The sequence below is a fragment of the Lygodium microphyllum genome, chromosome 5 (assembly GCF_053477565.2).
Source record: "Lygodium microphyllum isolate KBCC chromosome 5, Lygodium_microphyllum_v1.1.10, whole genome shotgun sequence".
Taxonomy (NCBI): domain Eukaryota; kingdom Viridiplantae; phylum Streptophyta; class Polypodiopsida; order Schizaeales; family Lygodiaceae; genus Lygodium; species Lygodium microphyllum.
Genome location: NC_141139.1, coordinates 26,680,675 through 26,695,414, shown reverse-complemented (window position 1 = coordinate 26,695,414; position 14,740 = coordinate 26,680,675). Strand labels below are relative to the sequence as shown.

The 14,740-nt window shown below is 40.8% G+C and overlaps 1 protein-coding gene across 7 annotated transcripts in view; it reads left to right on the top strand.

The window, feature by feature from the left end:
* REV1 (DNA-directed DNA polymerase) overlaps positions 1 to 14,502 on the top strand; it is a 36,512-nt gene extending 22,010 nt beyond the window's left edge. For 6 of the 7 annotated variants that reach the window (XM_087677621.1, XM_087677618.1, XM_087677619.1 and 3 more), the window contains 11 exons: positions 1,840 to 1,932; positions 2,189 to 2,248; positions 2,398 to 2,484; positions 2,692 to 2,775; positions 2,863 to 2,935; positions 11,414 to 11,479; positions 11,565 to 11,714; positions 12,434 to 12,882; positions 13,081 to 13,691; positions 13,762 to 13,822; positions 13,932 to 14,502. In XM_087677621.1, the coding sequence (XP_087533747.1) occupies positions 1,840 to 1,932; positions 2,189 to 2,248; positions 2,398 to 2,484; positions 2,692 to 2,775; positions 2,863 to 2,935; positions 11,414 to 11,479; positions 11,565 to 11,714; positions 12,434 to 12,882; positions 13,081 to 13,691; positions 13,762 to 13,822; positions 13,932 to 13,976 (1,779 nt within the window). In that variant the 3' untranslated portion in view covers positions 13,977 to 14,502. The remainder of the gene's footprint in view (positions 1 to 1,839; positions 1,933 to 2,188; positions 2,249 to 2,397; positions 2,485 to 2,691; positions 2,776 to 2,862; positions 2,936 to 11,413; positions 11,480 to 11,564; positions 11,715 to 12,433; positions 12,883 to 13,080; positions 13,692 to 13,761; positions 13,823 to 13,931) is intronic. The other variant, XM_087677620.1, reaches the window with a different exon arrangement.
* Positions 14,503 to 14,740: the final 238 nt, after the last annotated feature.

Here is a 14,740-nt window from a genome sequence, read left to right as displayed (position 1 = left end):
TAAAGCTGGAGCTAGTATAGTAACATTGAAGGTCCCATAAAGTGAAGAAAAGGATGTGGTGGGCCCTGCTGTGAAGAAATTGTTAAGAAGAGTGCTAGGGTTTGCACTGAGGACACACAGAGTGTACGACCACGACCGAAACACAAAGACACAGACACAGACACAGAGGACAAAACTCAAACCCTAAACGCAAAACTCAAAACTCAAACACAAACAGAAGAAGGGAGAGAGAGAACACAACTTTGAAGTGAATGAATGCTGTAAATGAATGTAAGAGTGTACAGTGTGCTCAAGGGCAGTCGGAGCGTGACGTCCACCGAAGACGGATCCCAAGACTGTGACCTAGTCGGAGTGTAGGAGTGCTGAATAGTGAATGGCAGTAGGCTGGTCACTAAAACGCAGCAGTCTGGAGGCTGGAAATTGGTAAACGCAGCAGTGTACCATCGATCGGGGGCTGGAAACTGTGCACAGTCTGCTGTAAACAGCAGGCTGAAACAGTGTCTGAGAGTGTCAGGGCCTGCAATGTTCAAAACGCAGGCTGGCTGACCCTGGAGATGATGGACAGCAGGCTGAACAGCAGTCTGGGATAGTTTGGAGCAGTCGCTAGCAGCTGAGAGCTGTCGCCCACAGCAATGGACAGGCTGAAGATGATGTGGCTGCAGTCGATGATGGCTGGACAGCAAATGGAGGCGGGCTGCAGGTTGGAAACTAGGCGCCAATAGCAGCAGAGGGTGTGTGGGCTGGTGTAACCTGCAAAACAAGGATTATGGCTGAATGGGGGCAGCCTGCCTATTTATAGATGTGGAAGGGTGCCCCAAAAATTAGGGTTTCCACTAAACTTTCTCGAACTGCTCCCCGTTTTAGGGTTTCCACTGAACTCTCTCAAACCGCTCCCCGTTTTAGTGTTTTACTCTAAAAGAGCATTTTTAGTGTGTTTTGGGGCTGTTTAAGAGGCTAATCAGCAAGTAATGCATATTTTAGCTCAACAGAAACTGCTGCCAAAGCTCCTGTTGGTGGCAGGAGTCCCCCTGGAGCTGCTCCTAGCACCCGTGCAGCAAGTGTATCATGTTGAAAGCTAGAGATCTGCTCGAGTAGCATAGGCTGTAGGGATCACTCCTGTGAAGACCTGTTCCTTGGCAAATATTGTGGTTTAATAGCACTGATTGTCTAGTTGGTTATCCAACCCTGCTCCTCTAATATCCAATTGTCTCTAGGAGTAAAAGACAACAAATTTGCATTTCTTAGCTTTTGTGTTGGGATCATCTTGGACCAAGGATGAGGATTTAGAGTCTAAGGCTGTCCTATCCTCACTTGTAGGTGGATTGCCTCTTGATAACAATTGGGTCTTAGATTCACCAGGCTTAAACATCAAGGCCTTATCATTGAACTTGCCTGATTGAGTGGTTACTATGAGGACTTTATCACTAAATGATCAGTATGGAGCTCTGGTTCAAAGAGCACAAACTTATTTTGTGGTGTGTGAAATTAGGCTAAAGTCTTTGCAAAAGCTGGACCATTTGCAAATGAAGACTGGTTCTGAGTCTTTATGAAGTCAGCCAGCAAACAGTGGTGTCACGTGCTACTTGCAGTTAATCAGACTTTTTCTCCTGACACTAATGTGTGCACGAATATATTGGGAGACAGTTGGAAATAATGATTTTCAAAAGTTTTTTCTTTGATTTTTTCAATATGCTGCACATCTATTTAGTCCACTTGACTTTTAAGCTTGTGTACATACACTTTGCAATTCTGCTTTCTATCTAAATTTGTCTATTGTGTTTTTGGTTGAAATATCTTAGCTTGTTTATTTAATGAGCTAATTGATTCGGTGCTGTGCAGGAGGCTCTTCAACGGGAGTTTGGCTCTAGAACTGGTGATATGCTGTGGAGCTTTGCACGGGGAATTGATCATCGTCAAGTTGAAGACTTCCATGTAAATCAGAGGCTAATTGTTAATAGCTATGAGTGTTTGATGTGATAAGCAACATTTACAGTCCCGAATTCTACTATATGAAGTAGATATGCTTTTACATTGTTCATTGATTGGAAATTTTACGAATTAGGAAATTCTAATATAGCTTTGCACCTGTCTGCTGCTCGGATGAGAATAGTATGCCCCTTTTTCTCTGAATGCTGCAAAATGTGTTTTACATGATGTAAAATATGTTGTATTGCGTCTCCATTCATAGGAACGCAAGTCAGTTGGGGCTGAAGTGAATTGGGGTGTACGGTTCAAGTCACCTAATGATGTAAGTATAGTCTCATTTTAAAGTATCTGTTTGCTTTCATGCACTAATGAGCTTATGTCAAAGCATTTCGAAATTGCTGATTGGTGTTTTTGATTCACATTTGTGTCAAAACACTTGCAAAATCGCTCATTTGCTTATGATTTGAATAGGCACAACATTTCTTGTCGACTTTATGCAAGGAGGTTTCAGAGAGGCTGCAAAATGCTGATGTATGTGGGCGCACTTTCACTCTTAAGGTAAGCAAACAAAGTTTTATAACCTTTAGCACTCTGCTGGTTAACTGAGTTGGAATAGCAGTTTATTTATTGGTATTAATGAAGGGCTGATACCTAATTATTGCTATTGGATTATTCTATTATTGCATTTCTCTTTGACTGTTCCGTGAAGCTAAATGAATTGCCATTATCTTATTACTACACTTTCTCTTGAACTCTTCCATTTAGATAAAAAAGAGAAGGGAAGGTGCTGGAGAGCCTGAGAAATTCATGGGTTGTGGAAGTTGTGACAATCTGAGCAAATCTGTTACTGTAAGCCATAGGATCCAATTATGTACAATACATTTTCTAATCAAAGAAAAAATATTAATTGAATTTTGGAGCTCGACTTTGATGCAGTTACCTTTGGGCACAAATAATATTGATATCATTTTTCGAGTCAGCAGACAAATGCTTGCGTCTTTTCATCTTGGTTCGTAATATCTCCTACATCTCTTCATTCTCTCATTTCCTTTATCCTTAAGAGTTGCTACAACATGGCAGAAAAAAGAAGTGCAATGAATGTTGGCATTGGATGTAAGATCTTTCTAAAACCGAGGTTTATTTGGAATGCTCTAGCTTTCCGATGCACTCATCTTGTTATATTTTGAAGCTGATGGAAATTTTATCAGATGTAGTATGGCTTATCAGTTAATGGCATGGCATTGGAGAATGCCAAGATTTGTGCTATGCAATTCTCTTGAGTTTGCCTCCATTTAGAGAGTGAGCTTTTGGTTGTAAGCGATTGTAAAGTCAGTCTTGTTTATCAAGGCTTCGAGTCCTCTCTTTGTCTTCTTGTTTCAATGCAAGAGATATTGCCCTATTCAAGCCCTATTGATTGAGGTTGTCCTCAAAGTGAATGACTTGTAGGGTTTCTAAGTAGAAAAACTCTCTCTTACATTGATCCTTGATAATCATGTGCTTGCATTCAGAAGGTGGTGCCATGTGTGCATAAAGTTCACCATAAGGTCTAGTTTATTTTTCTTTGTTTTGTGTTTTTGCGCTTTTATTTGAGTTATCGTGTTTTAGTTGTGTTGGTACATTTCTGTGTTCTTAGTGCAAACCCTACCATATCTTTGCACGGTTTCAGAGTTGGGTGCTCCTCTAAAGAGTATCTATTGTGGAGATTGGTTTTTGCGAGATACATGATTGAGAATGTTTGAGGTTCCTTCCTCTTGGGAAGCTATGGTGTCTTTTTAGGCTTCACATTTATCGTAGGTCTTGAGGAGACATTATGGCCTCAACGAGGAGGGTAGCGTGTCATCTTCTTCACCTTCTTTACTAGATGTAGTATGTATGATGCATTAGGAGTTTTGAGAATTTATGCATATCAAATATTTCAATTACACTCCTGTTTCTTTAATTTGCTTTCCAAAAGAAGATGCACATCAGTTGAAGTCTAATGGTAAGGATGGCCACCTCTCCACTCAAGGAGGACATACTACATTTGGGACAATTGGCAAACCATTGTCTTTATCATAACCAAGCTTGGTGCACGGTTCATATAATCCTTAGAGTAATATGAAATTAAACCCTTCTTTGCTACTCTTTCCGGTATGTAGGACTTAGATCTAAGTCACCATGGAGACCATGATTGGTAGGAGTATGTTAATATCCAAAAAGAGGAGACTCTAGAGGTAGATGTATGTCTACAGGTATACTTGATATAATACTTTTGTTTCATATGAGTGTGTTGTTGGTGCAATCATACTCTCTTTCTTTTGTTTTTAATAGCTTAGGCTTAACAAAATAGGATTAGGATCTTTTGCTTACATTGTCCGTACATTGTCTTTTTCACTTCCACATGTTAGTTACCCATAGGGGAATTCCACGCAATACCTTATTTTGTATTATTGAGAATTTTGCCCATATACATTGTATCCACACACTTTTGCAAGCGAGCACATCTGTCTATCTTGGAATAGCTTATTTACCCATGTTAGTTACCCATAGGGGAACGTTGCGCAATACCTTATTTTGTATTATTGAGAATGTTGCCCATATACACCGAATCCACACACTTTTGCAAGTGAGCACATCTGTCTATGTTGGGATAGCTGAGTTGGGTATACCCCTCACTCTCCCAAGACATGTGTCTATGATCATTTAGATGCAGTGATATCCATCCTTTGCTTATGATGCATTGTCACACAATTCATGGGCCATAATGACATAGGGATTTTCATCCTTTGCTTATGCATTCTCCTTGGGCTACTCATACGGATCCATTGTGCACATATCTCGCATGCATGGATGATGGTGGGCACTTTGGGCCCTAGGGGCAATTCCCTAGTATACTCACCCTATTCCTCACTCAACACGACTACTCCAATTGCTATAGCCAAGAATGTCTTTGCATATAAGATTGCTTTTAACGAGTTGGATTTTACAACTTGGTCTAATTTCTGAGTTTCACTTTGCAACAAATGTGGAGTTAATGTAGGGGTTACTTTGTGAGTTTCACTCCTAGCTACAATACTTTCTCCTAGCATTTGATTGTTGGAGTCATCTCATTGACCACTATGCGGCGTAAGAGAGAACTCAACGTATCTATCTCGATCATGAGTCGAAGGACTCCAAATGCTGCATTAAATGTTGAGTTAATGTTGGGGTTACTTTTTGAAGTTTCACTCCTAGCTACAACACTTTCTCCTAGCATGTTGGAGTCATCTCATTAACCACTATGTGGCGAGAGAGAGAATTTGATGTATCAATTTCAATCATGAGCTGTTGATCATGAGTTGCAAGAGTTTTCCATTAAGGAAGGGGATGATTTGAAAGTCAAGATGTCCAAGTATAGGTAGTTACTCGTTGAGTTTGCCACCATTGGCTCACTAAAGTTGATGACGATTGGGTCACACTATTCTTAGATAAGTTGCTTCCTAAATACTTCCATTTTATGTAGCAAATCATTTTGTTACCATGATTGCCAACCTTCTATGAGTTTGAATGCCAGTTCTTGTGATACACAAGGTTGCACAATCAAGTCCATAGAAAGACGTCTCCCCCATTCTCACTTTCAGAGTGGGCTCTGGTATCCTCTTTTTCAAAGGGGAAATTTAGAGATGGCAAGAACTCTCAAGATGGGAAGGCAGTGTCTAACAAGGACGACTCTTCTTCCTCAGAGGGAGCTAAAGAACCCAAACCCATCTGCTAGTAACCAAGAATAGGTTGTGCATAGACTACTAGTGGTTGGGCCTTGTAGATGAGGAGTGCCATACTAAGGCCCAAGGTCTCCCACCTAAAACTTCACGGTAGGCTGTCATTGAATCCAAGGGCAATACTCCCCTTGGACACTAGGACAGTTGCGAGGGGGTTCTTTCCAAATGTTGGACTGATTGCTCCTACTACTTTTGGTATCCATTGCGTAGGCATTTTGATGGCGCACAATTGGACATGTAGCATACAAACAGCTTGCTCTCTCCTTGCCTTTCAAGACACATGAAGGTTTGGACTTGTTGTTCCTACTCCTTTTGGTACCCATTGCCTAGGAATCTTAGTGGCGCATAGTTGGACATGTAGCATATGAAGAGCCCATTTTGTCCTTGCCTTTCAGGACACCTAAATGCTTGGGTGATTATCTTGAGATACCAAAGTTATTAAGTTCATTGTATTCCATTAATTTCTATTCTGGTTTCCATTTGCAGCCCCAAAAGGCCTTATTTGTATCATTCATTAATGTTTGAGTGCCACTCGAGAGAGTCAGGGTACTATCACAGACAATTTAGTAGCTCATGTGCCTATAAATAGGCCATGGGCATTTATCATTATACCCACTCGACTCTCATTCTTCAGCTAGTCTCTCTCTGCACTAACTGCTGATCATCTTCTTCTCCACTTGTCTTCATCATTTCCACTGCTGTGTTCATTGGTTTCGCTGCTTCTTGGACAGGTACAGCAGATCTTCTTCATCGTTATTGTATGTTTCCAGCTCTTGCTGCCGCCCTAGCACCTGAGCAAGAGTTCCAAGCCATTAGCCACTTTATGGAGCCTACATTTGCAACATATTCAGGCTATCTACAACATGCTTTTTATCAGCCTCACATTAGATACTTGCATTTTTGTGTTTTTTCACTCCTAGAGGGCTGCTCAGCATCACCTGTTTGCTACATTCTTGCGTTTTCTTCTCCAATTGACTGCCTAGTAGCCGTATTGACAGCAGCCCTCATCCTAGAGAGATTTCAGCATATCCTTCATCTTTGACAGCCCTTGAGGATTGCGTTTAGCTCTCTACTTGCGTCATTAATCTTTTAGTGTGAAGTGTGATATTTCACAGCTTGGAGGAAAGCATTTTAGTCCCTTCATAAAGTAGCTCTTTTTGTTGTCATTGATAGCTTTGCCCAAAGGATTGCATTTCGTTCCCTTCATAATGCAGATCCCTTCTAGGTGCTATTACCCGATCAATCAAGATAGTGCAGCCATCTCTAAGCTTTGCTCTATTGTATCAGCATGATTCAATATTCATCATTCATCATTCTTCTTCTGTGTTTGGGTTTTCTTTGTCACAATGTTTGCCGCATACTTGATGTTTCTCCCTGCAAACCATGGACATGGTAACAAGGTATATCGTTTTGTCTCTTTGTTAGGACAGATCGAAGCTCAGCTCTGATAGTACAATTGACAGTGAGAAGAGTGTGATAGCACGACACCCAAGGCAATAATCTGAAGAGTGTAAGGTGCAAGTACAAAGTACAATCCTTAAACCTTAGGGTTGTAAGAGGGTGTTCACACCTGAAGGGTATAAAACATGATAAGTGCCCAAACTGTGTAACATAGGCATATAAAATAAAAGGAAATAAATGTGGGGAAAAAAACCTCTCACAAGGAGAGTAAAAAGTGTCCCAGTGTCCTATTGAGGATCACCGACACTCCTCTGTGAGGGTGGGTGTGAGTCAAACCCAACAAACCCCTTGGAGTGAAGAGTGATCAATATACAAGGGTCCTCCACCAAAGGAGATCAAATCTAAAGCATTGCGGAATGCTTGAAGTTTGTCACGACGAAGAGCTTTGGTGAAGATATTTGCCACATTACTAGTGGTAGGATAGTAGACAAGGTTGATATCACTTGCACACAGCCTCTCTTTGACAAAGTGATAGTGGATCTCAATGTGTTTCGTGTACGCATGAAACATTGGGTTCCATGCCATTGCAATGGCACTTCGACTTTCAGTGAACAAAGGAGTAGGCTTTGTGACAGATACATCCAAATCGGCCAACAAGCATCTAAGCCATATACATTCAACTATGGTAGTGAAAATTGTCAGTTGGCCCACATCAGGGGCCAATAATTTGGCACCTAGTTATCAGAGCGTTGGAGAAGAAATGCACAACCCACAAAATATACAGACACACTCATGAGCTAACAGAGATACCCATGCATTGTTATATTCCCTGTGCCTTGTGTGACATTCTATGTAAAAGTGTTGCTTCTAGAGGAATCTTTCTATATAATGTCTCTTATATCATATAATAATTTCTTCAAGAAGTCCACACATGCATTATCCGCCAAGAGTACACCCTCCATGTTGGCAATGTGCATGATATCATCATATAGGGTAAAGGCATTAGTTAAAAAACGAGTGCTAGTCAGGTGGCACTTTTTGAGTACTACTAAGGCTTCATAATATAATATCATGGGACCAATGAGGTAACACAATAAAGCTATTGACTTGATGGTTTGCATTATGTGGCAAAAAACAAAGGCTGAATGGTGGCTGTTCAAATCTGTCAAACTTCTGGTCCCTTGATAAATTTTCGAAAGGCTTCCTTCCACGACCCTTTAAAGATCGATTTTTTTGTACTAATTCCAAAATAAGGCTTCAATCTTTAGCATAGGCAGGATATATCAACCATTTTTTTCTTCGCAAGCAAGGACACATCAAATCGATATATATATATATATATATAGGGTTGTGTGGGCAAATTAATGCATCTATGCATCAAGTGATGCATACCAAGTTACGTGTCATTTTACTAGCCTCCCCCACCCTAGTGGCATATAGGGCATCTTTCCTTGTGACACAGCGGTGTGAAATAGCACACAGCATTGTAGTATTTGCACTACATCCACCAGCTCCGTCTAAAATAAAATTGCCACTCCTATTGAAAATTTGATACCCTGTGTTGGATTTTCATCTATATCTTTCCATCATTGGGAGCCTACTAGCTGTGGGTTAGGGTGTCTTTGTGCAAAAGGCAACATCCATGCCCTTGAATGTGTATTCGAAGTAGCTTGCATCAAGTCATAGGCTCCCATTACAATTCCACATAGAGACTTCTGAGGATAACACTAGGGTCTGTGGAGAAAACACCTAGAGTGTATGGACATGACTAACACAATGAACTCCGACGAGAACACAAATGAAGAAGAAGAGAATGAAGAATAAATGGCGAATGAGCAAGGTAGATATACAACTGTCTGCTCAAAGAGCAGAGGCTGTCCAACAGCCATTATCTCTTATGGGAGTAAGCTTAGGGAGTCTTGGAGACGGATCCCAAGTGCAGCAAGCCATCAATCTAAAGGCAGAAATCTGATTTAGACCACTTTGGCAGCGACATAGAGAAGAGAACTATCCCATGCAACACTTCTCGAGAGAAAATGAGGATGGAGATGATGATTGAGAGGGCCAATGATAGTAGGACTGCAAATTGTGATTGTCAAACACAAAAGTCTGAAGGCTGAGAAGACAATGCAGCAGGCTGTAACTTGGCACCATGCTTAGAACGTGAGAGAATCAACTGGAGATCACAATGCAGCAAGTTTGATGATGTTGAAACCAAAATGCAGCTGTAGACAAGGCTGAAAGGTAGATGACAACTCTTGGATGGTATAAGATAGCAGGGTGGCAGGCTGAAGAGCAGAGAATGAGAATGATGCGCATGGTGATAATGAGACATGACAGAGAATTCTGGTGACAGGTTGTGGTAGCAAAGGGAGGTGGGATAGTTGGCGAAGCTCAGTGGGTACAAGAGATCAAAGTGGCAGTGCAAAAGAAGCCCTTTTATAGAACTTTCTGAGTTAGTTATCCTGCAATAAATCCTAGGTTCTTGTATAAATTCAATCTAGTTCTTGTTGGGATTGTCTTAAGATCCAACAAAATGCCCAAAAAAAAAGATTTATCAAGTGGGAATTTCTTGTGTCTAATGAGATCTTCAAGTTCTCATAGGTCACATATTGTCATGTGGTCATACACTCCATAATGAAGTTGTCTTGAAGACGCGAAATTTTGATGCTTTGCTTAGCATTTGATCAAGTGTTGATCAAATGTGCAAATGTGAGGTGCAAGTTAGTAATTTCACAATGATGGGCCAAGAACATCGAGAAGACAATGGTTGCCAAAGGCAAAAGTTGTAATAAACTGACCTTGACAAGTACTAGGTGGTACTTGTTGATAGATTTTAGCCTAGATCAATTTATTAGTTATTAATGTTAGTGGTGACATTAAAAACTAGGCATTAGTTAATTAATTAGTGCCAATTCAAGGCCTAACAAATGCTCATGAATACTTGGATGACAAACTAGCCTAGCCAATTTAATTGTTGGTTGGTAAAATTAAATTTTTGATGAAGAATTAATAATTATATTAATTTACGGCTGAAAAATGCTGGAAAATGCGAGTAGAAGGCTGCTTCTTGGCAAAAGTTTTCCATGCAAATGAAGGAAAGGCTATTAGACGTTGGTAGAGGTTCATTCCAGCCATTTAGTAGATTGCAGAGGTTGGGAGAGAAGGAAAGAGTGCTGTTTTAACTTCAGGCCATTTCCAACCAGGTAGGAAGGCTCTTACTATAGGCTATAGTTCCAACAAGGAAGGCAACAATAGAGATTTCAATGGGGATGGGTGATGCCCATTTGAGATCTCTAGGCTGTTGGGCAGCAGCATTTAATGCTGTTTCGTAGTAGACAACAATCGGTTCTAACACTTTCACTTTGAACATTCTCTCTCATCTTCTAACCATCTCTCAAGTTTTCTTAGCCAATTTCAGCCATTGGAGGTGAAAAATCTAGAAATTAGGGTTTGATAGTCACCTTAGGAAGTGTGCTTAGAATTTAGGGCCTAGTACTTGAAATTCAGCAACTGAAATTTGGGGGTTTCAGAGAATTTCGAAAGGCCAGTCAGCCAACATCAAGTTTGGGGTAGAATTTGTCTTCCAAGGAGGAAATTGAAGGAAAATCCCCAAGCAAATGAAGAGGCAAATTGGTTTGAATGCTTGCTGGTCATTTATGATAGCAATAGGCATTGGAGAGTGAAGGAGATTGAAGCAATCTCGGTGTACTTCTTCCAACTGCAATAAAAGATAAAGAAATACTGCAAGGGTCATTGGTTTTGGGGCCAACTGTGTGCCCATTATCCAAGATTAAGTGGTAACATTTGTATTTCTGTTTGTGTGTTTAATGCTTGCTGTAATTTGAGTTAAATCAAGTTTATACCCCCCTTATGAAGAAGGAAGGCTGGTTTCAAATGTCCTTCCTCCTTTAGCATGCCACTCATGACTTCTAGCTTGTTTGCATGTATACCCTTCCCTTCTTTCACCACTTCAATTGATTTGGCATGATCATATGCTATACCTTTCATCTTCTTAGCACTTTTGCAAATGTTTGCAGGCTGCCTCCGTGTGTCAAGCCTCTATTCATTTACGAGACGAGAAATTGTTGGCCATCTCCACTAGAAATAACCAAGCATTCAGTACCAAATGTCCTTGGTCGAAGCCACCAAAGGTACTAAAGTTACCATGAAACCTATCATGGGAAACACACATGCGCGCCCACACACACACACACACACACACACACACACACACACACACACACGTGGTGGTGGAGAGAGAGAGAGAGAGAGAGAGAGAGAGAGAGAGAGAGAGAGAGAGAGAAATTACCCATCATGGAAAACAAAGAGAGTTTCTTGTATATCAGATGTTCATGAGATCCGGGGAATGGGTCTACAGGTTACAAAGCTGGAAACCGCATTGTTCACATCAGGTATTTATAGACTTGTTCAAAATGTATACACTTATCTCTATTTTGGCTCTTTTCCCTCAGGTAAACTTCCTGTTTTGCATTGCAGATGCAGGCGTACCACAACAAAAGGCATTGGAGTCATGGCTGCGAGTTTCTTCAAAAGATTATTTATTGGAAGATTATTCCAAAGTGAAAGACACGGGCCATTCTATGGATGAGCGGGCTACCATTGAGACAAGCGGTGGTATGAGGAATGGTCTGTATGCTCATTCTTGTTTTCTTGTTCATTCAACCATATCCAATTAAGGCCTGCAGGCCTCATTGTGTATTCAAGTGAGAGGAGGATTGACTCCCTACAATCATGTGAATTTCTCCTCTGCTAGTCATCCACCATCATTTAGTGAAACAAATTCACTTTGGTAGTGGTGTTATCTATGTTTTGTACAAAACTTCTTTGTCTGCTCACTTTATTATTAAGCGGCAAGGAAAGTTTGGTTACTCAAGGGTCTGTTAGGATATTGTCCACAATACACCATATAGTTATGGATAGGTAGCCTGAGTTTATACCGATGGGAGATGCTTGGGATTTTCCTTTGAAAGGCGAGGAGTGGCAGGTGTGGTTGTGGGAAGCTTCTACTCATAATCGAGTCACTCTTGCTCTTGATGATCTGGTGGAGTTAACATTGTAAATAAATAATGCAATTTTAGGTTTAGGTTGTGGTGTTTTTCTTCTTACAAGATGGCCTTTCTGCACTAGTGCTATGGATGACTTTCTCCCTTCAGAGCAGCCAGGCGGGAGACGCCTATCTTCTCTAATAGGAGCACATGTCGAACTAAAGCTCAAAAATGTTGCAATCTCTTTTGTTTGGCCGTCATTTTATCTTTTAGAATATGTCATTAATCATCGTATCAAACATGTTGCTGTAAGGTGGCATTTTTAAAAGAGGTTTGATTGTTCTTTATCACTTTTTGTAGGGCCTGCAGCATCCTGGGACCTCAGTCTGAGCCAGGGGAAGAAGGGGAAAGGAATGCAAAGTCTCGGAAAGGTGTTGAAAGGTCCATTTTCTATGCGTAAGCATCAGAATTCCAGCAAGGGTCAAGGAAAACTGAAGGCAAATGGTGTGCTAAGGTTACCAGACGTCTCAGAGTTGGACCCTTCTGTCCTCGCATCTTTGCCTCCAGAGATCATGGCTGAGATTAATGATGCATATGATGGCGCAGTCGTCCAATACATATCAATGTCCCAAAACTCCGAGGATAGCAATGATGCCAAAATTTGTAATAGAGGAAATAGCATAGTCAAATTCGAAAGAAGTTCAACAGAAGCTTCCATTCATACAGGAGGGCAACATGAAAAGATTACCATGTCAGACCAGCTAACTGTTCTTTCCATTATGAAGTGCTCCACATCAAACCGTAAAGCTGTACAGTCTCTCTCTTAAAGCTGCTGTGGCCAGTGGCTAGTTTTTTAAGTGGTTGCTTTTGCTTTTATCTCTCTCCTTTTTCTTTGTTTGAAATAAGATATTTTCTGGTGTGCGTAATGAGATGTTTTGTGATCAGTGAGGATGCTGCAAGAAGATTTTCAGTTCTTTTAGTAGTAATTGATGATAATGGTTGTGTAGGAAACATGCAGTAGAACCTTACAGGGGGCAGTTGGTTCTTCACAAGTACTGCCTATGCACTTATCTTTGTCACAGGTGGATATGGCCGTCTTGGAGGAACTTCCTTCTCAAATTCGGGAGGAGTTAATAAAATCTCTACCCAAACATCGTGTAGATTCAAAAAATTATACTGAGACCTTGGCAACATCAAGTAATGCTGAGAGTTTGGCAACATCAAGTGGATGTTTAGTGGAAGCATCAGAACGTTCTGGAACCAGGGGTAACCAGCTACACTGTACAGAGGGTTCCCAGAAATTAAGTATGAATGACTTCAATGAGCTTTGGGTGGGATCTCCATGTAGATGGGTTCTTCTTTTTCAGGAACAACAGGGCAAGGGAGCTGATTTCCTGCATCTTTTGGCCAAATGCTATGTTCAATGTGGAACCACTCAAAATCTTTCTGGTGTCCTGCTTATGAGCCAGCGACACCTTTTTCCACAGTGGCAGTACCTTCATGACTGCATTGATTCGGCAGTATTGCAATGTTGTGTGGAGCTGATAAGGCAGTATGTTCAGTTGAAAATGTCCTCCGATTTAGAGGAGGTGTTCATGGTTCTGCGGATTGTGAAGCGGTAACTTAAGTCAACTGTATGCTGATTTCCTTTGGTTTTCTTGTTGCATGTGTTTATACTTTTGATGCAGTTTGGCAGGTAATTGCAAGTTTTGGTTACAGATTTCGAATGCCATTATCCCATTTGCTCAGGTATGTCTTAAGTTTCTCGCTTATTTCATGTCTTTTAAGGCTGTAACCAAAAGAATTATGTATTTGCATGCAATCCGCACCTATATGCTTAGAATAAAATGCTCAGCAGGCTTTGTCAGGAGAATACTACGGAGGAAGCTTGTCTCTGGGTTGAGGTGTGGAATTGAGAACTTTGACAATGGACATACATTATTGAGGGAGTCGAGCATACTATATCAGAACCTTTTTCTAGAAATTCAACATATCCTAGTACTGGTTTTTTTACAAGCTAAGACTTGAACGAAGGATTGGTCGTCTTCTTGATCTTTGATCTTCTCACGAATTGTACTGAGCATGAGACTAAGAAGATGAATGTCTTACTTGGACTGATGGCATGCAAAAGGAGCTCCAGGGTTTGAGCTGCAGACAAGGCAAGGGTTTGAGATGCAAGCATTAATTATTTCTAATTGTCACTTGGGCCCAAGCAAGGTTTTGAGATGCAGACAACTTTCCTCCCCCTGCAACTCTTCACTGAAGCACATCCTTGAAAGGCATTTCAGAGAGGTTGTATACTAGCAATAATAGTAATACATTGCTTAAATTACGGAGTCAGGAAGATTTGTATCAGCTCATTCATCTGATGTACATAGATATCCGCATTTGTATATTTACGAAATAAATGTCTATTTGTGGTCTGTTAAATTATCCACCACCAAAGAGAGTTGGTGTGTGTACCCTCCTCAAAGAGTGACCCATATGTTAATCAATACATTACCCGGTCTTTAAAATCTTGAGAACTGGTGGCTTTCATGTGTACACCGGTATATATCCATGTGGTATGTTGTAAGGGAGAGTTTTCTTCCAACTGTTTCTGCACCAACGGCAAATTGCACTGTATGGAGAATAAATTTCTATTTGTGGCCGAGGAAATTATCTACC